Source organism: Acomys russatus, chromosome 13, assembly GCF_903995435.1.
Source record: "Acomys russatus chromosome 13, mAcoRus1.1, whole genome shotgun sequence".
In the NCBI taxonomy this organism is placed as follows: Eukaryota; Metazoa; Chordata; class Mammalia; order Rodentia; family Muridae; genus Acomys; species Acomys russatus.
In genome coordinates, this window is record NC_067149.1 from 12,637,305 (window position 1) to 12,664,782 (window position 27,478).

At 51.2% G+C, this 27,478-nt stretch overlaps 2 protein-coding genes across 2 annotated transcripts; one reads left to right on the plus strand and one right to left on the minus strand.

Moving 5' to 3' along the window:
* Positions 1-6,177: 6,177 nt before the first annotated feature.
* On the plus strand, positions 6,178-12,469 carry Ankrd53 (ankyrin repeat domain 53). Its single transcript, XM_051154659.1, has 5 exons — positions 6,178-6,627; positions 7,125-7,327; positions 9,320-9,484; positions 9,864-9,984; positions 11,774-12,469. Exons 1-5 carry the CDS (start codon positions 6,178-6,180, stop codon positions 12,467-12,469), a joined length of 1,635 nt encoding a protein of 544 aa, XP_051010616.1.
* Positions 12,470-14,122: 1,653 nt separating this feature from the next.
* On the minus strand, positions 14,123-20,035 carry Tex261 (testis expressed 261). The gene is made up of 6 exons (XM_051154811.1): positions 19,884-20,035; positions 19,235-19,314; positions 17,893-18,046; positions 16,236-16,303; positions 15,586-15,688; positions 14,123-15,455 (listed from the first exon to the last, which is right to left on the minus strand). Exons 1-6 carry the CDS (start codon positions 19,951-19,953, stop codon positions 15,340-15,342), a joined length of 591 nt encoding a protein of 196 aa, XP_051010768.1. The 5' UTR covers positions 19,954-20,035; the 3' UTR covers positions 14,123-15,339.
* Between the last annotated feature and the right edge of the window lie 7,443 nt (positions 20,036-27,478).

The window sequence follows — 27,478 nt, forward strand, 5'->3', positions numbered from 1 at the left end:
CTGGGAAAATTTTGCTAATTGCTGAAGGTGCAGATGATACCATGTGGTCTGTAAACGTATTTAAAGAGAAAATTCTGCCTGGCGTGGTGTTGCACGCCTTTAATCTCAGCACTTGGGATGCAGAGGCAGCAGATCGCTGTGAGTTAGAGGCCAACCTGGTCTACAAAGCGGGTCTAGAACAGCCAAGGCTACACAGAGAAACCCTGTCTCGGAAAACCAAGACCAACCAACCACACAAACAAACAAAATAAAACAAAAACAAAAACAAAAAAAAAAGTAAAAAGAAAAGAAGAATCTAGTTGAGCATAATAGAGCACACTTTTAACCCCACTGCTTGGGAGACAGAGGCAGGCAGATCTCTATGAGTTTGAGGCCAGCCAGGACCGCAGAATGAGGCCCTGTCTCCAAATAAATAAATAAATACATGAAAGACTGAGGTGAATTACTGTCTTAGCGGCTGTACCAGAATTCCTCTTTGGGAAGTATTTACTGTTAAAATGAGAGCTGCACTGACAGAGTGGTGAAGAGTTTGCACAGAACTCAGAAAGCCTTGGGTCCCAGTCCCTGCACTAAATAAGCTAGGTGTGATGGCATGCTCTTGTAATCCCAACACTTGGGAAGTGGAGGCCGGAGGACCAGAAATTCAAGGTTACCCTCCCCTACATAGCCAGCCAAAGCTACATGAGACACTATTTCAAAAAATAAAATGAAGTAAATTATGAAAGGGCTGGGACTATAGCTCACCAGTAAAGCTCTTACCTATTACACACAAAGTCTATGGGTGGATTCCTACCACTCAAAATACAAATAAGATGGTTCAGCTGGTAACAGCACTGGCCACGAAGCTCTATTATCCTGATTACCTGAGTTCAGTCCCCACAGGAGACGTGGTGGAAAGAGAACACCAACTCCCAAAGTTATCTTCTGGCTTTCACATGTGCACTCACGCGAATAAATAAATGCTGTGGGGGCGGGGAGTTAGCTGTGTGTGGTGGTGCACACTTTAATCTCAGCACTAGGAAGCAGAGGCAGGTGGACCTCTGTGAGTTCCTGGCCAGCCAGAGCTTCATAGTGAGACCCTGGCTCAAAGAAAAAGGGGAGGGGGGAAGCAGGATGAGTATTCTAAATTCCAGATGTCCAGGCTGCCTGCTCAGCCTCCATGCCATCCTCCCCGCCATCCTCCCCAGATCTCTGGGCACTGCAGTTACAGGTGGTTGTGAGCCACCGTTGGGTTCTGGGAGCCAATCCTGGGTCTTCAGCAGAGCCGCCTGTACCTTTAACTGCTGAGCCATCTCTCCAGCTCCGTTGCTACTACTTTACTGTACACTTTCACATCTGCCACTGGGAACCTTGCTCTATTTTTCAGTGTGATTTCCAATTCCAGAATGCTTTGTTCTCTTTAAGTAACAACTCTGCACTAACATGCTTTGGGCCCCTTCTCAAGCAGTTTATGTGTTGCCCAGCTTTTTTTTTTTTTTTTTTAATTTCCTGCTTTGAGGGCTATGGATTTTCATTTCTTTGTTCATCTCACACTTTTTCTTCTGAAAACTACTATTTTCAGTAATGGGCGCTAGCAACTCTGACCAGCCAGTGCCCCTCTCTGGGACTTTGTTTTGTTGCCAATGTGTTGGTGCCTGAGATGGTTTTAGTGATGTCTGTCCCCTCTCTTGAAGCCTCAGATATGCTTGTGTCTAAAAACAGCCCCGCAGACACAGCCACTCTGGGACTGTGATGATTTAAGTAGGATCCTTGTTGACTGTCTGTCAGATCTTTGTTTATCTCTCTGCCTCTGCTGACGTTGCACCCAGCTTTTAGGCCTCACTGTTCCCAGCCTCTTGTTCTAGTTCCCAAGATGCCTCTGGGGAGTACACTGTGGAGATCATTTTTTAATCACAGGCCTGATTGATGTGTGTTCTGACCTAGGAGGCTCTTGTATGCTGTCTCTCCGGGATTCCTCTGGTAAACCAGTTGACCTACTAGCTTTTTTTTATTGCTTCCCACCCAAATCTCCAGGATTTGAACTTCTCCACACTTAGAAAAAAACAACCATGTCCTTGGATAGGGATATTTCGAACTTCTGATCCCTGCAGATTGACTGGGTGTAACCCCCAAGTCCCTGCTGTGGGTGAGTGAACCACTTTTCTCAGTAACATCTTGGTCAGAACTCAAGGCTCTCCACCTCGGAGAGGAATAGCTGCTCTATTGCCAAGGGCTTGGTGGAGAAGAGCTTTCTGCCTTTCCACCTCATTCCCCAGTCTGTAGCCTGGAGCTAGTGACAGGAGGGAGAGACAAAATGACTTCTCTTCCCAATAAAACGTCATATATCTTCAGAGCTGAGGAGAAAGGAAGCCCCATTTTCTCAGCCACACCCCCAATTTGGAGCTTCTGGAGTTTTGCTGAAGTAGGGGCGGGGCTAGGAATGGGACAAGCCTGGGGTGCCACAGAGCCCTCCTGTTTTACTAAGATTTCGCTTTTTGTGACCATTCCCTCATTTTTATACACCTTAGGGCAATGCTGGTCTTGTTTTCTTTTAACTGTTAGCTTTGAGAGACTTTCACTATGTAGCCCTGGAACTCACTGGGTAGACCAGACTGGCCTCAGACTTGAGGCCATCTTCCTGTCTCTGTCTCTGGAATGCTGAAACTGCAGGTGTGCTCTGGCTCATCCATTTTGTTTTTGTTTTTTCTTTTTCTTTCTTTTTTTTTTTTTTTTTTAATAATTTCCATCTATTATGGCTGTTTCTGAGGTTGTGTCTGCAGAGCTCCTGTGCCTCTACTTCAGAAGTGGAGGCCAAGTACAGAGATCTGATCCATGCTTGCTCTACATATCGGACACCTAGAACATGTCAGAGTCAGTCTCACTGTCTCTCTCACTCATGTGTCTCTGTCTCTGTCTCTCTGTCTCTCTCTGTGTGTGTGTGTGTGTGTGTGTGTGTGTGTGTGTGTGTGTATCTACGAGTGTGTGTGAGAGTGTAGTGTGGGCATGGGGCATACACACAGGAACCTTCCTGTCTTCACCTTCTGGGTGCTGGGGTTGCAAGCATGTTACCAGCACTCCTGACTTTTTACATGGGCTCTGGGGATCTGAACTTGGGTCCTTATGTTTGTGTGGTAAGCACTTTACCAGCTGAGCCATCTTTCCACACCCAGCAGCATCTCATTCTGGATGCCTCTTGGGATCATGGTGGACGGTCATGGTACTTAGCGGGTAGTTGATTAAGCAAGCTCCTGGACTGGCCAGCCACAAGGGTACTAATTGCTCATCTGGAAGCACCAGCAGAGGGGACTAGATATCTAGCCATCGGGTCTCTCCTTCGGAGCCTTGGGAACTGCTCTGAGACACATGGGAAGGACCTGTTTAAAATGGCTGTGGTAATGGAGTGGTAGGGGAAGGAGATGGGGGAGGCCACAGAGTTTTCTGGAACAGATCTCTCTCCAGTGCTTCCAACACCCCAGATACCTGTCTTCCTCCAATCTGATCCCAAGGGCAGATGCTCCTGCCCTGCTTGCTAAGACTTGTCATTCAAATCCCACTTCTCTCCCGAACACAGATGCCCTCCCCCACAAAGACAAGACTAGCTCTCCTGGCACCCAGGATACTGACCTGGAAACCCTATTTCTTGCCCATCACCAGCACAGCCAGACCTCGGGCCCCAAGAGAACACCCTGACTGCCAGCAGCTAACTCAGTCCCTGCCTCTGCCCTGATACCACCCTTACAGAAGCGCACGCTAACCCACAGAGTGAAAGCTGGCTCAGCACCCAGGCCAAGCCCCACGCGGGTATGCCCCTACTCGGAAAAGCCAGGCCCGCAGTCCCAGGGTAATTCCTTACTCTCATTTGCTGTTCCCCAACAATGCAGAAGTGACTCTAAGTGTTCCTTGGGTGTCACAGTGTCCTAACCCACACAGCTCATTCCAAGGGCCATTATCCCTAGTCACTGTACCCCGTGGAGGATTTAAATGAAGGCTTTCCCGAAAGTGACAGAAATCCAACTCACACTAGCTTAGGCTTCAGAAGGAGCTTGAGATTATAGGGTGGTGGGGGCAGCAAGCCTTGCATCCTGGCGATGGTACGGTTCTGGGTCCTGTGCACTCTCTAAGCACTAACTCCTTATCTAGCCTTCAATTTCCCTTGCAAATTACTCTGGGGTCATGCTATTTCCACTATCATCCAAGAGTAAGCCTGATATTCCCCTTGGCCCATTGTTGCTTTACCAGGCCCTCTGTGCAGATCCGTGGATCTGGATAAGGGTCCTCCCTCCTGAGCATCCATCCTTCCTGAGGCCTCTGCCCAACTTCCCTCTCTTCTTGCCGCATTTTGCTGACCCTCCATGCTCAGGGGTCCTCTTTCCTCCTCAGAAAGACTGTAAAGGTAGCACTACCTTAAAGTAGCTCCTTACCCTGGGTGCATGGGAGATTCTGTCACATAGCCGTGCCTGGGCCACCACCACACCAATTAGTCTGAACCTGTTGGTAGAAGTATTTTGTACGGTCTCCTCACTTCAGGGTGATCATGATATGGAATGAAGATATAAAATATGAGGCAGATGCAGGAGGGTCAGGAGCCTTGGTTACAAAGCAAGTTCAAGGAGACTATGGGCTACACAAGACCCCACTCAAAAAAAAACTTAATAAACAAATTAAATAAAAATAGGACTGTAAAATATTCCAGGTGCAGGTAACAACATCTGCAAGCACTCCCAGAAGCAGCAGACTGGTCCCAGTCAGCAGGTAACGCTCAGTAGTTGACCTTACTTTACCAGAATGTAAAATCAGTTGCTAAAAACCACCTGCAACAGGAAAAGCTGTGATTTGCTAGCTTTAAAGGTGCCTGGCAGGAGTGCCAATTCCAGTCTTCTTTCTAATCCAGAATTTGAGGCTCAACAGCCATACCTGCAGTTTCCAATGTGGAAGTTTATTCAGTACATAGCAAGCAAAGAATGCACAACTAGCAAACGGCGGACAGACAAGAGCAGAGAGATAGAAAGATATCCACCAAATCAGGCACTCAAAACATGCCAGAGAAGACTGGGGTAGCCCTGACCAAGAGCGACAAAGGCAACAGCGCGCCCCCTGACCGCTGAGGTGCTCGGCCAGAGCCCCTGACCGCTGAGGTGCTCGGCCGGAGTCCCTGCTTCAGCTTTCTCTCCATGGATGAGCTTCCCCATGGCTGAACTTCTGGCTTCCCTCTTCAGCCCAGGCATTTTTAGATCATGCGGTAAAGAATGGTAGCATCTGTAGGGAAACGTTTCACCTTCTAGCTAAGACACAATGTTTTACTCCTGAGCCACACTGCAGCCTCTCCTAACCCTGACTCAGAGTTAGGAACCCACACTGCTCCAGGAAAAGCTGTTTGGGAGGATATTTAATAAAATAATAATAATAATAATAATAATAATAATAATTATTATTATTATTATTATTATTATTATTTTATTATTTTTATTATATTTTTTAGGTTTAAATAAAATCATGTTGGGTGCTGACAACTGAACCTAACTCCTCTGAAAGATCAGCAAGTGCTCTTAACCCCTGAGCCATCCCTCCAGCCTCTGCAGATCTTAGGGTACCCTTCCTCTTTCAGTTTTCTCAGTGCACACATATCCTCCAAAAGCACACAAGGACTCACTTCCCTCAACTGGTCCTTGCCTTCCAATGTCTACCATGTCCTAATAATACTAACTCTGGAGTGCAGAATTACAAGCTAACATCATCATGCCCGGCACGTTTTTCTGGTTTTGTTTTGTTTGTTTTGTGTTTTGTTTTGTTGTTGTTGTTGGTGGTGGTGGTGGGGTGTGTGTGTGTGTACGCGCGCGTGTTTGAGACAATATCTGGAAAGTCCAGACTACCCTGGAACTCTATTCTTCTGCTTCCCAGGAAAAGAAGCCAAGTAGAATTGTTCTGCTTTGGGCAGCCTGTGTGACGTAGTGGCTGCCCATTATGTTCTACTCTGAGGAGGACGTCATAGTTTAGCATGTGGAATGGCAGGGAGAGTTAGCTCATAATGCCGTTTCAAATACAAATGCACTGCGTGTGCACGTGGCACCAGGCCTACTTTCTCCCGGCAGACATGGAAACACTCCATTTCCCAACAGCACTTTCCGTTTCATCTCTATGTGATTCTAATAGAGGCTAAGTGTGTAGTAGTACTGGGGCGCAGAGTTCCCAGGGTTGCAGATGCAGTCCCTCCCGGAAGTCTTGGCTAGTGCCAAGGGCGGTGGGGGCACCGCTTGGGGGGCGGGGGCGGGTCGCTTGCGCCGCCCCTCACAGAATGGCCTTAGTTCTAATGCCCGTGCGCCCTCCGTGAACTTCGCCACTCCGTGGCGCAGATCAGGGAACTTGAATTCTAGAAGGGCCCAGGTGAGAGAAGAGCAGCCCTGTTCTGCTGTACTGGGCTGCCTGCTGCAGGTGGAACACCCCTTGCCAAAAGCTGACAGCAGCAACCCCGAGTCCTTGCCAGCCAGCCTTCCAGCTTACCCTGGTCGGGCCGATTCTTGCCGCTCGGAGGCGTCTGAGCACAAAGTGATCGCCAACCAATCCGAGTTGTTCGCAGCCTCGGTGGGCAATGTGGACTGGCTTCGGTTCTGTCTGAGGCGGAAGCACAAGGAGCTCACAGTCGACGACAAGGTAAAGCTAGCAGCAGAGAGGCAGATTCAATTTTCCCAACCTCCGACCAAGTACTCCCCATAGAGAGGCCACCTGACAACTGCCACTGGGACTCCGAGGTGACCTTTTCTATGCTGTGGTCCTATTTATCCATTCATGGAAGTCTCATTTGGTTTTCTGGCTTTCTTTCTTTTTTTCTTTTTTCTTTTTTTTTTCTTTTCCAAGACAGAATCTCTCTGTGTAGTCTTGGCTGTCCTGGACTCACTTTGTAGACCAGGCTGGCCTCGAACTCACAGCGATCTGCCTGCCTCTGCCTCCCGAGTGCTAGAATTAAAGGCGTGTGCCACCGCAGCCCGGCTAGAATTCCCATTTGGAAGCAGAGAGGTAGTGGATGAAGGGCTGTGAATGCCCCCAAGGACACCGGGAAGAAGGAGGGAACCCCACCCCTGCAAGGCTTGTGCAGGGTGTGAGCTCAGCCTCCACCCCGCGGAACCTTCTCTGTGCTCTCCCCTCCTCAGGGCTTCACAGCCATCCACTTCGCAGCACAGCAAAACAGGCTTTCCTGCCTTCAGGTCTTAGTAGAGGAGTACAAGATTCCTGTGGATCTGCCCACCAGCAACGGCCAGACGCCCCTGCACCTACTGGTCACGCAGAAAAACGACAGAGCCGACACCATCCCCTGCATGGACTACCTGCTGAAGAAAGGGGCGCACATCAACTCGTGAGTCCAGCCTGCTGTAGGAGAGACACTTGGGACTCTGTGTCCCTAGACATGTGGAACCCTGCAGGACCTGGTGAGGGCTTGTGAAAAGGACAAGGAGAAAGGAGTCAAGGAGCCAGCCCACTTGATGTCCTGGCTCTTCACAGACTGGCCATACAGAGAGGGCAGACCCAATGCACAGGATCACAGATAGGGCAAACTGTGGATCCGTGGGCAAGCCGCTCCACCTCTGAGCCTCAGTGGTTGGTTCCCACACACAGGTGTACACAGTAGGGGGCCTCATAGATGTCACTGTGCACAATCCCCAGGTGTTTCTAGTTTGAGATTAAGTTTGGCAACTGGCTACCTTTGATTGAGGTTGGGAGGGTACATGGGCCTCTATCACAGAGCTTCTGTGAGAGTTGTGCGCAGGGAACCAACCTCAGGTCCTTTGCAAGATCCCTACATTCTCTTAACTGCTGAGCCATCGTGCCAGCCCTACTTTTGTGACAAGGAGAAAGCATGGCACACTAGAGACTGCCAGGGAACCCACCCCTGCCCTCACAGAGCTGACTTTCTAGTGACTGGACAGTTTGCTAATTGCAAATACATGAATGAATGAATGAATGAATGAATGAATGAATGACCAGAATTCCGGGAGGTTGGCTACGAAGAGAACAACGGGGTTTTGGGGTGGAAGCACCAGAGAAGGCTGCATTTAAAAGAAGCAATAATCACGCCAGGCATGGTGACACACACCTTTAATCCCAGCACTCGGGAGGCAGAGGCAGGTGGATCACTGTGAGTGTGAGGCCAGCCTGGTCTACAAAGCAAGTCCAAGACAGCCAGGGCTACACAGAGAAACCCTGTCTGGAAAAAAAAAAAGTGATAATCTCTAAGAAGGTGGCTTTACTTTCTTTATTGATTGTTTTTTAAAGTGTCTCATGTAATTCAAGCTATCCTCACACTGGCTATGATAGCCAAGGAGGGTCTTGGACTTCTGATTCTCATGCCTCCTCCAATTCCCAAGTGCTAGGATCCCAGGTATGCATCGCCACCCCTGGTTTGATACAGTGCTGGGGGCTGAACCTAGGGCTTCAAGTATGCCAGGTAAGCACTCTATCACAGGAAGTGCATCCCCAGCCCCAGGAGGTGACATTTAGTTGCAACTTATAGGGACTGGGGAGAGATAGGTCAGTGGGAAAAGCACACACTGTGCAAGTGTGAGGAGGACCTGAGTTCAAATCCTCAGCATCCATGTAAATGCCAGTTGGGTATGGCAACCCTCCTGTAATTCCAGCCCACGGGAGCCAGAGATAGGCAATCTCCGAGCAAGATGGCTAGCACACTAGCTGGTTTGGTGTACTCTAGGCTCAAGTGAGAGACCCTGCCTATCCATATAAGGTAGAGGAAGACCCGAAATGTCAGCCTCTGACCTCCACACAGTTATATATAATACATATGTATATATGTGTGTGTGTATAAATATATATAAAACATCTCTACATGCATCCCCATATGCACGTGAACATGCATACATACATATGCATGCATGCGCGCGCGCGCGCGCGCGCACACACACACACACACACACACACACATTAAAAGTGAGCTCACCTTGCCAAAGCCAAGAAGGGCCGGACTTGGTTGTACGTGTCTATCGTCATTGGCTTCATAGTAAGTTTGAGATCAGCCTGTACTACAAGAGACCTTGTCTCAAAAATCAGACAAAAGTCAATGAGGTAGGTGGCTCTGAAGCAACCCGGGGCACTGGGCAGTCCCTAGGTGTCCTATCAAACACATCCTACACGTAGACTTGTTCTGCTCATGTAGTCCTTCTCTCCTTCTAGAGAAGAAACTTGAACAGGGATATGAACGGGGTCTCCCTGCCTGCCCCCTGCCCCCCCCCCCCCCCGGTGGTGGCAGAGTGGGCCCTGGAAGCTGGCTTGCTTGCCTACCTAATGCCCTAACCCCTCCTCCCTTCTCCCCTTCACCCCCGGCATAACCTCACAGGCGGACGTGCCAAGGCTCCACACCACTGCATCTGGCTGCTCGCAATGGCCTGCTGGGATGTATGAAGGTCCTGGTGCGGAATGGAGCCAATGTGCATGCCCGAGATGCCGTGGGCCACAAGCCCATCGACTACTGCAAGCTGTGGAACCACCGCGCCTGTGCCCGGTGAGCCTGTGACAACCATACCAGCTGTTGTTTCTTCTGGCATGACCCTTGCCCTGGGCCGAGCCTCTGAGGGGAGGGTTGAGGAAACCAGGTGGCAGTTGGGTAAGTCTGGGAAGGAGGTCCTCAGGCAGGATATTGTCCACACGCCGGACCTCATCCCTTTAGATTGGACACTGCCCTCCTTTGCCTTTCCCCTGCCTCAGCTCTTCAGTAAGGATCCAGGGCCATCAGACACTTTCCTCTTCTCCTTCAAAGGTCCCCTGGGCAGCGGGACTGGGTGCCTTGCTCTTCTCTGCCCTGACAATTCCTCCCATCCCACCCTGGACTATAGCGCCCCACCCCGTTACTGTAATATGACACACCCTCACCTCGATGCCAGGTTCTTGAAGGACGCCATGTGGAAACAGGATAAGAAGGACTTTGCCCGAGAGATGGACAAACTGAAGACCCTGAAGGGGAAGCTGGCCATTTTGGAGTTCCGCTACCTGACTGAGTTTCAAGTAAGGGGGAGTTCTTCCTCCCCGGGGCTGGGCCCTGCTGCCAGACAGGTGCCTTCTTGCCATGGTGAGAGAAGCAGCCAGAACACTCCCTCTCATAAGGAACCCCTGCCCCACCCCGACCCAGATTCACCCTTATAAGCCACTCCTTTCGGCCAAAGGTCTTGTCCTGCGCCAGAAAGCAAATGCAACCTGCCTTATGGGGCACTCAGAGTCCTCGCTAGGCACTGACCCTCTAGGATGAGGATCTCTCATGGGACACTTCCTAACATTGGTGTGCCCACTCATTAAAAGAAAACTCTCAAAAGATGCCCTACCCTCACTGTACACTGTACAGAGCTCCTCTTAGGCTCTGCAGGTCCCAAAGGCCAGCAAAGTGTGGTCCCCACTCATAGAGATTAGGTGCTAAGGAGAAGTAGGTTTTTCCTCCTGGGTGCTGGGTCCGGGAGGGTGCCTGCGGAGGGTGCCAAGGAGGGAGGTTTCTGTGAAGATGGGCAGGCATCTATCCATGTGGAGTAAGGAAGGACTGATCCACAGAATCACTATGAAGAATACATGGGCCCATGAGAACATCCTGGAGGCAGAAAACAGGCAACTTGGGGATCAAGTCTGAGTTGGGTGGAGGCTGACAGACCAGAGATTTCACAAGGGCCCAAACCAGTGAAGCACTGGGGCTGGTCAAAATGACACAGGAAGGGTTTGAGCAGAAACAAACAGGGAACATAAAACACTACAACAGAACAAGAAACAGGGCTTTGGTTCTGTTCTGTTTTTTCGAGACGGGGCCGGGGGGGGGGGGGGTTCTCTGTGTGTCCCTGACTGTCCCGGAACTAGCTCCATAGACCAGGCTGGTCTCGAACTCAGAGACCCGCCTGCCTCTGCCTCCCAAGTGCTGGTGGCAGCATGCATCACCACAGCCCAGCTCAAGAGCTTAGATTCCTAAGTGAATCCTGCAATGGCTGCAGGACCCTGCCACTTTTGTACTGTCTGTACCTGTCGCCATGGAGTCCTCCTTGTGTCACTCAGCCCTTACAGCTATCAGGGTTTCTGTCGACCCTAACCCTACTCAGCTGCCCCTTGTAGACCTCCACTCAGGATCCTCTCATTAGCTTCAATGGGATCATATGGCCACTACTCTCCAATGGCTAGAACAAAAAGCAAGCCAGATGCTACCTGACATAGGACCAAGCAAGGCTGACGGAATTAGGACGACTGGCTTACCCTAATCAGAGCTGGCCTCTGGAGCTGGGTCAATCTCCAAAGCGCCTCATGACTTAGCAACTGTGTGGCAGTGAGACACAGAGGTAGACACAGAGGTAACAGGGGCGAGGACATGTCCACACATGTTGGAGTTTCAGTGCCAGTGGTGGTAGAGACAGTCACCTACCACCCAGTCACTCTGTCGTCCTCTGTGTCACTTCCCAGAAGCCTAACTTCATTACTTCTATCCAATGCCAGGCCTCCCAGCCCTTCCTCCTTGGGGACCAAACCAGAGTCATCTGAGGGTAGGACTGACTCACTGAGGCTGGGGCTGCCTCTGGGGGACCTTCTCTCTGTAAACCTGAGGTCCGTAGGGGAGAGACTATGTCTCTGTCCTCAGGCTGGAGGTTTCCTATGAAAGTTTGTCTCCTCCACAGCCTGGGACCTCAGTCAGAACAAGGGATGCCTCCTCCATCAGAACAAGGCTCCTCATACAAGACATCTCGCCAACCAGGCCTGAGGTTTCCCAGGGCACTAGCCACAGGGTCTTCTGCCCTGCGGTGCCACTGCCCTGTGCCCTTCATTCTTACAGAAGGAACAGCGAATTCTGAGAGAGGCTCATTTCAGAACATGGCTCCAAGGCAAGCTGCTGGCCAAGACCCAGGGCTCTGCTCGCCCCAAGCAAGAGGCTGGTGTCCGGTCTTGGTCATTGGCCTTCTCCAAGACTCTAGGGCCCCAAATAGCCAAAAGTTTCCAAAATTATCCTTCTGTGGAGGCTCAGCTGCAAAGCTTGCCCTCACCCGTGGTGCCACCCAAGCTCATCTACAAGCACAGACCCATCAATCGGCCCAAGTTGTGGAATTTTAGTAATAACCCTGAGAGGCCCCCCATCACAAAGATTGGCTACCCACAGGGTATACGCCTGGGCGTGCACCCGGACCCCTCTAAGGAGCATGACTTCTGCAGATTCCTGGAGGTGACTCAGAACCCCCTTGGGGGTACATGCCTGCGCACAGTGGACAATCAGTTGGTGACACCTGTACCTTGGCTGCCGTTAGAAGTGATATCCCGAATGCTGCACCCAGGGGTCCAACCCTGCAGAATGAAAGTGCCCCAGGGCTTGTTTCCACTTGACATCCTCAGAGTTTCCCAGAAACGGCATGTGGGGGACACCTGTACCAATACAATGGCCATGAACCTTCGTGAGACATTTGATGAACCCTTCCTGGCTACCTTGAAAGCTTACCAGACTCCAGCGGCCCTACCCTCCAAGGAAGTTCTCACATAAAATTATTTTGGAAACCTGGTGAAGGCTGAAGTGTTAAGATTCACATTGTGGTAGGAAGGACTGGGGGGTACCTATAGGGTTCCCACTCCCAGGTCCAAGGACAGCACCCCCATTTATTCCTCCTCATGAAACACATATGCTAGTTCCTCCCTCTCCCCCCCCCCCCCCCCGCATTTTCTCTACAGAGGAACTGCCTGGCTCCCTGGACATCTAGACAAGAACACAAGGTTCAGAGTAGAGGGTCAGTAATGTCCTGAGACACGGCAATTCAGCGACCCCTGGTCCTCACTGTTGTACCCTAACCTACCATAGCACACCAGGGACAAGGCTTCCGAGCCAGGGCACCCCTAGGAACTCTGCCACCTTTCCTTCCTGTCTGCTGCAGACCCTGACTGGGGATGGGGAACAGCTAATGTGCTATCCAGCACAGGCTTCCCTGCACATATGACACTGGCCCCTGCTCCTGGCCCCATTGAGGTGTGTGAAGCTGCCTGAAGCTGGGCAGCACTTCTGCCAGGAGAGGAAGTGCTGTGGCTTTGATGTGAGACCTGTCCAAAAAGCCATCCTGGAGCCTGATGTTCCCTTGTGACACACTACAGCTCACTCTTTAAACAAAACATTTATTGAGTGCTTTCCACGGGCCAGGTGCCGGAATCAGGTAGTTGATAATACAAAATTCCAAGGGCTTTCCCTGCCCTCAAGGAGCTTCCAGTCTAGTGGGGAGACAGGCCGAACCACAGGCCAGTGAGCCCAGAGGGATCTGTGTGGCAGCAGGGAGAGGAGACATTCAAGGCTCGTTAGAGGAAATAAAATCTAAGTGGAAAAGTGGCAAACTACCCAAGTGAATTGAAGGACGGGTATCAAAGCAACAAGAGAGCGGTGGTCTCTGTACACAAGAGGCTGGAGCCCAGAGCACAGGTCAAGTGATGAGGCTAGCAGGGATCTCACACACTGTCTGGACTTTATCCTGAGGGCAGTGGAGAGCTGGGGAGATTTTGAGGCCAGAAAAGACTTGGGCAACTGCACATTTTAGAAAAGCAACGCCAGCTGGCCATAGGCTAGAGGAACACAGAAAACTGTCCAAACAAACCGGGTGAGAGACGCCAGTAGGAGTGGCTCAAACAAAGGGATACTAAGAATAGATTGGATGTAGGACAGAAAGAGAAAGCAGTGCCCTGCCTAGCTCCTGAGCCATCATGGGGCCAGGGCAGGTACTAGCAAGAGCAGGGGAACAGAGCAGATGCTGAGCTTGAATTGTCTCTGTGCCCAGAAGGCAGGAGAACTGTGGCTAAGGTAGAAAGAAGCTGGGCTGAAGGCTGGCCCTGGCTTCCTCCACAGCATCCCAAAGCTGACAGCACAGCTGGACTTCTTCAGGCAAGGGGCCCCTGGTGTGCACAGCAAGACAGAAGCCTATACATAAACTGAAAGGACAGAAAGGTCAAGGGACAGCTAGCCACACAAGTGCCAGGAAAGTGTGAACTGAGAAATAGGCCATCAGTGGGGTCAGCTACCCCAAGATTCAGTAGATAACGTGTGATGACTCCAGAGGTTTAGCCTGGGAAAGCCTCTGTCCAGGTACTGACCAGCAGGTAGGATGAACAAAGACGAAGAAGTAGACAGCAAGGCAAGTGGGCTGTCTCAGCCCGCTGCGGACAGCAGCCTGACTGCCAGAAGCAGGTCTAGTGATCTCATCTGTAGCTGCAGAACAAAATCCAGGGAACGGCAGGCTAAGAACAGAAATGCAAGAGCTAACGAGATGAAGGATGCTTGGTTCACGAACTAGGGTCTTCATGCCTTGTCCATCTGGGCACCTGCCAGACTCACTGTGAGGTATGAGATTCGGCCAGTGGCGCCTTCATTCCATGTACTGCTGAGGCCTTGCAAGGCACTGTAGTTGGGAGTGCAAGGTCAACAGATGCTGGTCTGTGCCCAAGATGGGGCCCACACCTTCTTAGAAGGCAGAGCTTACATCCCTCTAGGAGCCAGAAGCATGCATGAAGTGTGAGGCCTGTGTGCTCTGAGGGACAGCCTTTCCCAACCCCATTTCTCAAGAAACAGGCCACAGGCGAGGCTGCCTAGAAGCCAATGTTTATTTTTTTTTCATTGAGCCTGAGATAGACTTCACCGAGAAACCTCTCCTTTTATCTCAAAGGAAGACATAACTAGGATATTATACACTGTCTTCTGCATCTCTAACCCAGCCACAAACGGTTTCTGCTTCCCCCATCTGGACTCTCACAGTCTGGGGAAGGAAGCCATGGCAAGAGGGAGGAGCCTCAGGAAGACTGCCTCTGCCCACTCATCCTCATCTCTGTTCCTTCCTGCTTAGGGCCACAGAAATCCCTTCAGAAGGGAAAGAGCCAGAAGAGGAGACCCTAGAGCAGGCTAGCCCAGTCTAGGCAGAAGGCTAGTGGGCAGAGAAGATGAACTCCTGGGGTGTTAAGGCAAACAGTGTCGCCTAGAATCTTTATTCAAAGGGGAATCAGCATTGGACAAGACCCTTAGTTCAACAGCAAAATGCACTTTTCCGGAAGTGCCAAGCCTCAGCTTCTCCCTCTGGTCACCCGCCTGAGACCTTGCTGTCTGTTCCTCAGCTTCATAGACCCTCCCTGCCTACCCCAGCTGACCAGACCCAACTCTGGGGAAGGGAGGGCTGGAGACACAGCGCCTGGCACAGTAGGCTCTGCTACCCCCTCTGGTGTCCTTGGCAGCATTCAAGCCCCCTGAGGAGAGTGGGATCGCGCTTCAGAACAGAGGGGAGGGAAACCGGGGCTGGCAGAAGACATCCTCCAGGCTCCCAGGCACTGCTGCCCAGAACCCCAGGGACCTGGTTCTATTGGTCTTGCCCCTCACATGCCCTCCCCAAAGGGTCAGTATATCTTCTGCCGACTGGGTAGGATGGCCTCTTTGATGAAGGAGAAGACAACCAGGATGCCTAAGCGCTTGCCTCGCTTGCCTTTGGTGAAGTAATTGGAGACCACGTCATCTGCGGAAACAGGCGGGGAGATGAGCATGCATGTGTACACGCATATGCGGTTCTCATCACCCAAAGCCCCAGGGTTTTCTCAAAGGGCTGGTGCCACTCCCCCCACCTGACCTAAGAAGCCCCTCCTCACCGCCTGGCTGCATGGTGGAGGGCAGGACATTCTCCCCAGCCGAGAGTGACACGAAGAAAGCAAACGGGATGATCCACAGGCAGAATGTGAAGTAGGCCAGGACCTGGTGACAGGAGAGACTGAGAAGGGACAGCCCCAGCGGTGCCCCAAAGGCCCACCCTACCCGTGCAGGGGCTAGCACTCAGGAAGCCGGACTCTGTGACACTGAGACCGCTGAAGGAGGGAAAGTACAGCTGTGACTGAATGAAGTCCTCTCCCAAAGTGACACTGTTCTTCTCTGGGGCTTCACGTGGGAGGAATCCTGGGCAGGTTCTGATGGCGCTGGGGCAAGGAGACTGCCACTCAGTCCTGCCTTGTGAGGTCTGAGTCACACAGGCCAGCCTGGTGCCCCTTCTTGACTTAAGGATGACCCTATGGGGGTGCCCAAATGACTCACTGGGGGACAGCAGTGTCCTCCCACCTCAGCCAAAGGGATCCTTTCTGTTCCTGGGACACCCTGCCTTCCAAAATCCTCACTATGTCTTTTGTTTATAAAAAGCATGGTTCCTGAGTGCAGCCAGTTTTGGCTCACAGCTACATTCACAAAGCAGATTCTGTAAGACCCTTCATTCCTCCATCCCCATCACTAAAAGACACTGGGAACATCTTACCTCAGAGAAAGGGTAATATTCTTCTGCAAAAAACTGAAATGCCAGGTAATGGTTCACCACCACCAGCCCTGTGGGGATGGAGAGGCGGGTCACTGTGTGCTCACCAAACCCAGAAGGCCCCCCAAACTGGAGTCCTGGTCTCAGTCTTGCCTTTGCCCTAGTCTCAGCACGGCTCTGGGCCAAGTCTAGAATTCAGTTCCCACCTGTTAAGAACAAATGCTCAGCCCCTCACTGCAGATGGCAGTGGGAATAGAATCAAGGTAGACTGGAACACTCTGGCAAGTTATAAAAACAAGGGCTTCTTTGTGTGTGTGTGTGTGTTACAAAATCCATGATCATGCCATTGCTATCCCAAGAGCAGCAGGTGAGCGGAGGTCACGGGCAGGAAAAACACACACCACAGTAGACTCCACTCCACACAGGGAGAGGCCTCCTCAGATAGAGAGGGGGTACTCTAGGGCTCCTTGGAAAGCTAGGATGGGGCAAGACACACCAACCTATACTGGTATGCTCTGGCCTCGTACACTCTTCCCTGGTGTGCACAAGTTCACAGAGAGGGCACAAGGGGATAGACACTCAGGGGCACAGAGCCCTACTTGCTTCCATGGCAGGGCGAAGGGCAGGTACCAGAAAGACCACCTACCCCGATACCTACCTCACAACTATATGTCTCGTTTTTGTCCTTTATCGTGAAGACAGCACTCTTCTATGCCACACACAAGGCTAAGCAACAATAAGGCATAGTTGGTACCTGGTGCTCACAAGGTCCCTCAGAAAAACATTCCCAGGCATCCAAAAGGCAGGCCAAGGGAGTGACATAAGGAAGCCAGAGGAGCCCTCTGGTGACCAGAGCTGCTCTCTGGGAGACACACAAGGAGCCTGGTGCTCAACAAACTCCTTCTGAACAAATTCATCACACCTGACATTGAGAGAAGATGCCCCACCCAACTCTACCAATCTCCCTTTCTAGGGATACCACTCAGATTTTCCCCTAGTCACAGAAACCTAAGTCTAACACACACACACCATGCCGCCTTGACTCAGGAGAAACAGCAGTGCCTGTGACCAAACACTTTCTAAGACCTTTCTCATGAAAGTTTGTGTTCATCTGTGACCACCGCATAAACCAACTGGGTCTAACAGAGTAGCTCGGGGATAGGAAACTACTTCCAGGGACAGGAAGTAGTGATGGGGCCAAGGCATGAATGAAGGCAGGACTCAAGTCTGAGGCAGTGGAACATTCTGAGGACGCAGTGAGGAAAGGCCATTCCAAGCTGTCACCTCTGTGGCTTCAAGAGATGAGATGTCTGTCTACCTGCCGAGCTGGGCCCATGCTTTTCAAAGGGACCGATCGGTTTCTTACAGGTGAGAATTACTCTGCCTGGGGTGTTCCTTCTCTGCTTTCCCAAGCCCTTGTTCTAACTTGCCTCTTTGGCAAGGTCCTCCTGGCTGGAGCCTCTCCCCTGATAAGGGCTAAGCCCTAGGCTGAGACCAGCTCTAGAGTCCTCAGGAATGAGAAGCCATTTTTTCCAAGCGGCCTAGCCTCCTGCAGGACCTCCCTCCCTGGCTGCTCCCCTCCTCAGCAGCCCCTTCAGTGCCTGGGACAGAGTGCCCATAGCCAATCACAGAAAGTCCTCCCTGATTGTCCCCCGCTCACCGCATGACAGGATGAAGTTAGGTGATGTCAGCATGATGAAGGGGAAAGTCTGGAGAAGGCCAAAGTAGACGAGGTTGGTGAAAAGACCCACGCCAATCATGCCGGTGGGGAAGCGCTCAAAGACGTACAGGCCGATCAGTACTGCTGTGGAGAACTGAAACAGGCACAGGCATTGGCTGCAGGGGACCTTCCGGCCACCTGCACCGCCCGCCCCTGCCTGCCCTGGGCAGCGTTACAATTACACTTTGGTTTTCCTGGTTCATAGTCACCTCCATGGCAACATTCAAGCCCTCAAAGGTGGTGTCTTTGAAGGTCGCTTCTAAAAGATTTCTGATAGTGATCCAAAGTAAGAAGAAACACTTTTACATAGTACCCGCCCCCCCCCACCAAACACACATCCACTTGTGTGACAGAGCTCTAACTCAACTTGCCTGTCCTAGTATTTATGGTTTTTTTTTTTTTTTTTTTTAAGCTGGGGATCTGACCAAAGGCCACATGCATGCCCACGTCCTCCACCCCCTATTTCATATTGTCCTTGAACACTAAGCATGATCTCTTGAATCAATTTCGTAACTGCAGTAATGAATCCAGGTGGCAGTCTGAGCAAGGCTTTAGTTAGTGATGTAAGGTCTAATTGCTATACCAACCACACCCACAGACTGAGCCAGTCAACAGGCCACGGGTATAAACTACAACCGCAGGCTATGCTCTGAACCAAAGGAGCTGCAGACAGTAGGTGAGTGAAAGGTAAACATTTCTGTCCAGACATTTCCCACTGAAAGCCCAGCCTTCCTCACAGCTGCAGGAGGAAACCTTCCCACAGCCTTGCTAGCAGGAGCAGGGACCAAGTCTTCAGGAAAAGAAATTTCCCATAACGGTGCAAGATAAAGGGCCAGGCATGCTCTCTTAGGACAAATCACGTTGACTAGAAAGAGCAATACATAAGCATTACAAACTGTCCTTAATGTCACTGTAAGTTCTAAGCCTGAACCGGGGTGGGGTGGGGGGTGGGGGTTCTGCAGCTAGAGACAGTGAACACAGTGGGAGACTGCCACATGAAAGCAAAGCCATGAGTACCTGTCACTGAAATACTTCCACTGTCACCTTAAGAAATGGCAGTAGGTTGTGAAACCATGCCACGTGAGGCTGGAGGGCCAGGAGGGATCTGGACCCAGGAGTGCTGGCCCAAAAAGGTGGACTGCAGGGCAGGGAGCAAAGAGGGGCACCCTCAGAGCTTCGGGTCTCAGGACCAAACAAGGGGTCCCAAAGCAGTCTTCCACTTCCTGCTTCTGAGGCGGGGCAAGCAAGCCTTGGGTGACTTCAGGGAAAAGCGGCCACTTACCCAGATCATGTATTTGATGATTCGGCTGGTGGCCACCGTATACTCTTCGATCAGCTCTGCCAGGTAGTACAGTCCAGCCGCTAGGTAGGAAGGGGGAGCGAGGTTGTCCCAGGAGGGGACAAACAGGAAGAATCAGCCGGGACCACTCCCACCAGCCTGCTCGTCCCTTAGTTTCCACCAACCTTCCCCAGACTCCAGGAAGTCGGGGACAAGCCAAGGCACCCCCCCCCCACCCCCCGGGATTCCCTTCTCATCTGCACAAGTAGAACTTCGCCAGGACAACTGCAGAAAGACTGGACTTGACTGCACGGAGTAAGGTTAACCTCTGCCCCGGGAACCTTAAACTCCACTCAGTCACTCAACCAACACCTGCAGAACACTTAGTTTACAGGCCGGGTGCTGTACGCTAGGACACAGCCCGGTGAGACAGACAGGGGCCTTCTCCTGCCCCAGCTGGAGCAGACGGGCATAGGGGGCGGGCTAGGATCCCGAGAACAAGGATGGGTCTCGGGGACCATATATCCCCTCCGGAAGTTCGGCCGAGGTCCAGCGGGACAAGCTCGGGGTCGCCCGCACCCAGCTGCAAAGAGCAGCAGCGGTTGGCGACTCGGGGCACCGGGGCGCGTGCGGCCCGGGTCAGCGCTCTCACCGACGGCCAGGGTGATGAATGCCACCTGGATGAACAGCGACAGCCAGCTTAGCACGTACATGAACCACATGGCGCCCCCCGGGCTGCCGGGACGGGCCTGCGCGGTCCGGCTCCGGGGACACAGAGCGGCCGCTGCCGTGGTGTCCCCGCCCCGCGGACGTCGAGAGGAGAGGGGCGGAGCGCCGCCGCCCAGCCACCCGGCCAAGCCCGCGAGCGCCGCCCACCGCCTCGGAGGATCGAGTGAGCGCTGCACCCTGCACCGAGCGCCCACACAAGGGAGCCCAGGTTAACAGGGCTGCCTTAAGCTTGCTCCGTACCGCCACGGACCCGACTTTTCTGGAAGAGGGAGATTAGTGTATTTCAGGTCACACACTAGGAAGCCGGATAGTCCAGAATCCTGTGTGCCTTTAAATGATCACCTTCAGCCTCAACTCCCTCTATAGGCTGAGTTGTTTTGTAATACAGTTCTGCAGGTTTGCCTGAGGACTAAGGGTACGGCTAAGCACTGACTGCACTTGCTGAGAGAGCACCACCTAGTGGCTGACACAGGCCAGTTCCGACTGCGGCTTTGCCTCTTATCTGGGACTAGTTATTTCAGGGAAGGGTCTCATAGTTCTAGCTGACCGTGACCTGTCAATCCTCCTACCTCCGCCTCTCAACTAGTAGGATTTCAGACGTGTGCCACCATGGTAGAGCAAAATAAAACTTTTGTTTTTCCGAAACAGGGTCTTTATGTAGTCCTGGAACCTGCTGTATAAGTCAGGTTAACCTCGAGCTCACAGAGATCAGCCTGCCTCTGCCTCATATGCTCTGGCATTAAAGGTGTCGAACCACCATGCCCAGATTTTTTCTTCTTTTTTTGAATCAGTCTTACGTGGCCCAGGCTGGCCTTGAAGCCACCAGGAAGCTTAAGATGACCTTGTGTTTCTGATCCTGTAGCCTCGATACTGAGTGTTGGAATCACGGGTACACACCCTATCACACACAGGATCATATTTCCTGATTCGTAAAGAAAGTGCGCGTTCCTAAACAAAGAAAAAGAAAAAGAATTGGGCAGAAGAAATGATTCAGTGGCAAAGAGCATGTTACTCTTGCGGGGAACCCAAGTTCAATTCCCAGCACACATGTCAGGTATCTCAGAACCTCCTGAAAATCCAGGTCCAGGTGGACCCCGTGCTTCTGGGGTCATTGGACACCTGTACTCAAATGCACATACTCACAAATACATAATAAAAAAATAAATAGGCCACCCATGGTGGTGCATGCTGTTAGTCCCAGCACTTGAGAGGCAGAGGCAGTTGTATCTATCTGTGTGGGTTTGAGACCAGTCTGTTGTTGTTGTTTTGGTTTTTTTGAGACAGGGTTTCTCTGTGTAGCCTTGACTGTCCTGGACTAACTTTGTAGACCAGGCTGGCTGAACTCACAGCGATCCTCCTGCCTCTGCCTCCCGAGTGCTGGGATTAAAGGGGTGCGCCACCACCGCCTGGCTTGAGACCAGTCTGTTTTACATAGAAAGTTCCAGAGTAGCCAGGGCTACATAGTGAGACCCTGTCTCAAAACAAACAATAAAAAATATTAATGAATAAAAATGTTTTGTGGAGAGAGGAAATGTAAGCTGATCTCTTTTCCAAAACTGGAGCTAAAGAAACTCGAGGCCCTGAAAGCTGAGTGCATGCTTCACTGTGCCCGGTAGAACTGGTACAGCAGCTGGGTGCTGCCACGTCCTCTTCTTTAGAGCCCAAACTGGCCTGAACAGTCAAGGTTGAAGATCTGAATTGCCTTTGACAGCAAGAAAGGCAAGCAGGAAGAAATGAAAAGCAGTTTCTTCTGCCACTCCATCCAGTCCAACTCCACAGCACAGGGCTCTGGAGCCCTGGAGACCAAGCTGAGCAGGGGTCAGCTCAGGGCCAAACCCAAGTTTCAGTTTGAGAAGTTGACATAGTCATGAGCAGAGGCCACTCGTCATGTGTTCTCCTTCCAAGGCTGCACCGACCCCTTTCACCTTTACTCATCACACTTTTGTGACTGAGTGTGTGGGTGGGGGAGGGGAGCTAGCTCAACCCCATATCGGTCTCTTCTTTGTAAATCATTGCTGAATGATTTCTTGGCTTTTGGGCTAAGATCAAGGTCAGAAGACAATGCTAAGTACTGGCAATTCCCACACTATTACTCTGTGCCAGTCACGGCCCTAGGTGATTCAGATGAGCTGACCCAGTTAGCATCACAGCTAGGGCAGGAGATGGTACTGTTGCTGTCTCTGTCTCACAGACAATGACCAGAGACACCCCCATCTGAATCCACATAGCTACTACCAAAAGGAGGCAGGGTTTGAATGTGGGCAGCCTGAGTTGGTTTTGCCTTGTCAGCTGATTCAGCGTGTCCACTTAGGGCCTGCCTTTCAGCCCAGGAGCTGGGTCCTGCCTCAGCTCCCGGCTTCCTCTTTTCTCTCTACCATTATTTTTACAGGGACACTTCTCACTGTTCTTTCTTTGGCCACTTCTCATACCCTATAGTGTACCTTTAATAACTCACCCTGTGACATTCTCACAGACTCACACATCCACAGGGAACATTAAGGTCCAGTTGTGGTGCCAGTGGTCCACCCTGCTTGGGACTATATTCCATCTTGTTAAGAAAGCTGGGGTGGCGGGTAGGGGGAGGGAGGGGAGGTGTGAATCGTCCTAATGGCAAAATCCCTTAGTTGGCGTTGTTGGTTTCTGCCCTCTAGTGGCGATCAGAGGAACAGCAGAGAGCAATAGCCAGGCGTGGCCTCTTGAAAGGAGTTTTGAGGGAGGGAGATTTTCCTGGCAACCTTGAAATGAGGGACAGCCAGGGAGGTGTGATAGCACCCACCACACACATATTGCATACACTTGTGGACAGGGTTCATGTCATCTTTGGACCTCTGCTGCCTTTTCTTGCCAGGCTTCCGCAATGGAAGAGAGAGGGCTTGGTGGGGAGAGAGAGAGGAGGGGAAAAGAATGGAGGAAGGAAGGGAGGGAGGGAGGGAGGAAGACAGAGAGAGACAGAGGGAGGGAAGGAGGGAGGGAGGAAGGGAGAGAGGGAGAGGAGAGGGAGGGAGAGATGCTCAGAGGTCAGACACCAGCAGAAACAACTAGAGACCCAGGCTCTTCTTTCCTCCCCTACCTGACCTCCTTTGCCTGTCAGCTCTCCAGGCCTCCCAGAAACAGTATGGGGAGGTGGGAGCCATAAGCAGGTGTGTTCTCATCTGTTCCACTCCATGACAAACGCAAACCATACCAGATCCAATAGCTGTCTTCTTGCGCAGTGCCCACCTCCTGGAGGGCCAGTTTTCCCTGTGATGGTCCATGAAGTGAGCAAGCTTCTTGTTTGGGATCCTGTGGCAAATGACCCAGTGCACAATCCCAGAAGCGAATAAAGATCAAACCATGAAAGCTTTGACCGCTGCGCGGCACACACAGGTGATCTGGGATCCATTTGTCCAGGTTACCCTGTGGGCCAGTCCCCACTCCCATCCCTGTCTCATAAAAGGCGCTCTGAACAGAAGGGCTTTCTAGTGAAATGACCTCAAAGGTTCTAGACCACTGTAAAAGTGCTGTCTGCTAATATGCCAGGCCCCAACAGAACCACATGCAGGGGTGCTGTGGTGGGCTGAAAAAAAATGGCCTCACAAGCTTATATATATATATATTTGAATGTGTGTTCCCCAGTTGATGGAATTATTTGGGAAGAATTAGGAAATATGGCTTGGTTAGAGGAGGTGTGTCACTAGGGATGGGTTTTGAGTTTTCAAAAGCCCATGCCATTCCCAATTAGCCCTTTCTCTCTGCCTCAAGATGTAAGCTCTGAGCTACTGCTCCCAAGCCATGCCTGACTACATACTCCCCACCATGATGGTCTGGACTCACCCCCTGAAACTGAGGACCCCAATAAACTCTTTCTTCTATAAGTTGCCTCACGGTGTCGTATCACAGAATAAGAAAAGTGACTAAGGCAAGTGCACAGGATGTGAGGGGGAGTGACAAGATCGTGGTGGGGGAGGATCGGACCCTAACATGTTATTAAAGGAAAGTTCTAGAGACTGAGAGATCTCTGCAATGAAAGGGTTTATGAACCACTACAGCCAAAAGACAGGAAGATAGTCTTGGAACATTTGCCCTCGGCCACTAGCTGCAGAACTAAGTGGCAGTTTTTTGGGGACAGGTCTGTCTGTGTTCTCAAAGGTAGAGTCACAGCCTGGGCTCAGTCTGGCCTCTCTAACAAGCCAGGCTTGACCACTGTCCTCAATATACGAGCCAACGAGACAAGCGGTAGTGCAAGGCAGGGAAAGGAGACTTATTCAGTGTGGGAAAGGGATCAAATTGGTGAGGCCCAGCAATCCCCCAGTCCATCTCTCAGGGAACAGACAGGAAGTTTAAGCTTCAGTGGCAGACAACAGCTAAACAGCTCTGGTGAAGGTGTGGTCTGCCCATCATCGACCCTTCATTGTCTCAGCTCCAGTCTCTCCTGCAAGGTGGTCTGGCAGCTGTGAGAACTTTGTGAACTCTCTTTCTGGGCGGCAAGTTCCTGCTCTCCCTGGCATCAGTTTCAGCGTTTGTCCTTCTCCCGGTGTGTGAGATTCCTTCGGGAAAGCCAATTTCTTGGAGTCCGTTGTCTCAGTACTCTGATGGCCGAAGTGAGGGGCAGAAGTATGTCCTGAGATTTGATACGTGATCATGAAAATCTGGGCACTGGTGAGACAGTTCAGCGGGCTAAGGCACTTACCGCAAGACGAATGACCTGAGTTTGATCCTTGGAACAAATTCATGCAAGTTGGAAACCTGATTGCAGGGCACCTGGGCTGACAGGAGGAAGCAAGATGCTCATCAAAGCCAGAGCGCACAGTTAGGATGTCCCCACATGTGATTCCCCTTGTCTTAGTTAGGGTTACTGTCGCTTAGATGAAACGCCATGGCCAAAAGCAAGTCAGAGAGGAAAAGGTTTATTACATTTCCACATTGTAGACCATCACCGAAGGAAGTCAGGACAAGAACGCGAACAGGACAGGAACCTGGAGGCAGGAGTGACACAGAAGCCAGGGAGGATGCTGCCTACTGGCTCGTTCCTCATGGCTTGCTCAGCCTGCTTTCTTAGAGAACTCAGGAACAGTGGTCCATGGATGGTACCACCTGCCATGGTCTGGGCCTTCCCACATCTATCATTGATTTTGTTTTTTAATGCCTTACGGGACCAGAGAGATGGCACAGAGATTAAGAGCACTGGCTGTTCTTCCTAAGGTCCTGAATTCAATTCCCAGCAACCACATGGTGGCTCATAACCATCTAAGATCTGGTGCCTTCTTCTGGCCTGCTGACACACATGCAGGTAGAATACTGTATAAATAAATAATAAATAAATCTTTTAAAAAATGTCTCACCGGTTTTGTTGGTTTCTTTTCTTTTTTTTTCTTTCTTTCTTTCTTTCTTTCTTTTTTTTTTTTTTTCTGAGACAGAGTTTCTGTGTAGCCTTGGCTATCCTGGACTCACTTTGTAGACCAGGCTGGCCTCGAACTCACAGAGATTCACCTGCCTCTGCCTCCCAAGTGCTGGGATTACAGGCATGAGCCACTGTGTCTGGCTTTACAGACAGATCTTATGGAGGCATTTTCTCAACTGAAGTTTCCACCTTTCAGATGACTCTAGCTTGTGCCGAGTTGACATAAGACTAGCCAGCACACCTATTTTGTCTCGGTACTTTCTTTACATCCAGACAATCTTCCTACAGGGTCTTGCAGGTCCCCAACCTTTCCCAGCACCATTTGCCTGCCTCTCATCTGGAAAATGTCTAGCTGCCCTTCAATACCCAGCTCAAATATTTCCTGAGAAGGTCATGGAAGTGAGTTCATAACCATAACCCTAAAACCTATACAGGGCCTCCTGACAAGGCAGGAGAAGGCATGAGCCATCCTGCCTATGGGCTAGCTCTGGAAGCCATATTTCTGCCAGGTCATGCCATCCTCCTGAAGGGTGACTATATTCTCTTTCCTACAGCAGGATAAAGGGTCTGAGAGAAGCCAGACTGGCCTGTGTATACTGAGCTACCATGATGGCAGCCTGTCAGTGTAGACTGTCTGTACCGAGAAAACATTAATTGAAAGGCTGGTTGTGGGTATGGTCTGGCTACCGCGTTACCAGGCCTCCAGGGCTCAACTGCTGCTGCTGGGGAACCTGGGCCCATCTGCTGCAGACTCTGACTGACTCCTGGCCCTTCCAGATGGCCCTTGCATCAATGGGTGGATTCTCAGATCCTCATTTCCACAGATTCCGTGAGGTACCTGGGAGGGAGCTCCTGCCTCAGGAAGAAAGACACAGAGTGTTCTGGCGACAGGAAGCTTTTCTTCTTCTCCTTCTCCTTCTCCCCCTCCCCCTCCTCCTTCTCCTTCTTTTTCTCTGAAGAGCTGCAGATGTGTGAGTTCGCCTTGGAGGAGCCTGCCTGTGGCCAGCCCTCCCCTTCACTACCCTAGCCTGTCTCCTGCAAAGGCAGCCACCTGGAGCTTCCCCAGGCCCATCCACATCCACCCGGAATGTGCCTATCCTGTCAGCACCTCCAGCCAAGCTGGCAGCAGCCTTTCCTCCTGGCTTCCGGTTCGCACCACAGCCCACCATCCTCACTGGACCCTCTTGGGCCCTTGCTCTGAAGCAACTTTAGAGCTGTGTCTATCTCATGTGGGAAGGCTCCATCCATGTCTGCTCATCCACAGTTTGGCCAGTCCCCACACTGTACTGTGAGATGCAAAAACCACAGCTCTCATCTCAAAGGGAATAACGGATTTTATTCTGAGCCAAATGTGAGTGGCCGCAGCTCAGGAACACAGGTTCAGGTTCCCCCAAAACACCATAGTCCAAGGTAGAGACAGTTTCATGGAGTTTTTATGGTAACATAAAATTGAGAAACTATTAAAAGAAACCCACTGGTGGAAACATCAGGATGTGGGTTGCAGAGAAGTTACAACATCTACTATAGACAGACGCTGTCTGATGACGACATTCTTAGGCTTCCGGTTTGCAAAAGCTAAGGCTCTGTTTTGCGTTTTAAAAAGGACTTTACCTGATACAGGGCATCAAGTCACACACAGAGGTGGCCAATATATAGCTATTAAAGAAAGCTAAAGATAGCCCAAGAGAATTTGGCTCCAGATCTGCAACAATTACGGACATTCTGTTATTCAACCAGCCTTAGAGACTCTTTGACACAAGTGTTTCTTTCATGACTCTTTGACACAGTGTTTCTTCCTTTTGTGAATCTTTGACACAAGTGTTTCTTTCTTTTGTTTTTGGTTCCCTCTAGGAAATTTAGTGTTACACTGCACGGGAAGGTGTTACTATCCTCTTCTCACCTCCCTCATCACTAACCTCCTTGCACTTTCAGGGTGGGAGACCAACGGGATATGAATCTGCAGCTAAAGCTAGAGGTCAGTAAGAGGCCAGAAGCACAAAACTAGCTACTACATAGTACATACTGCAGGTGCATGAGGGGGAGGGAAGGAGAGAGGGGGAGGGAGGGAGGGAGGAAGGGAGGAAAGGAGAGAGAGAGAGAAAAAGAGAGAGAGAGAGAGGGAGGGAGGACAAATTTGC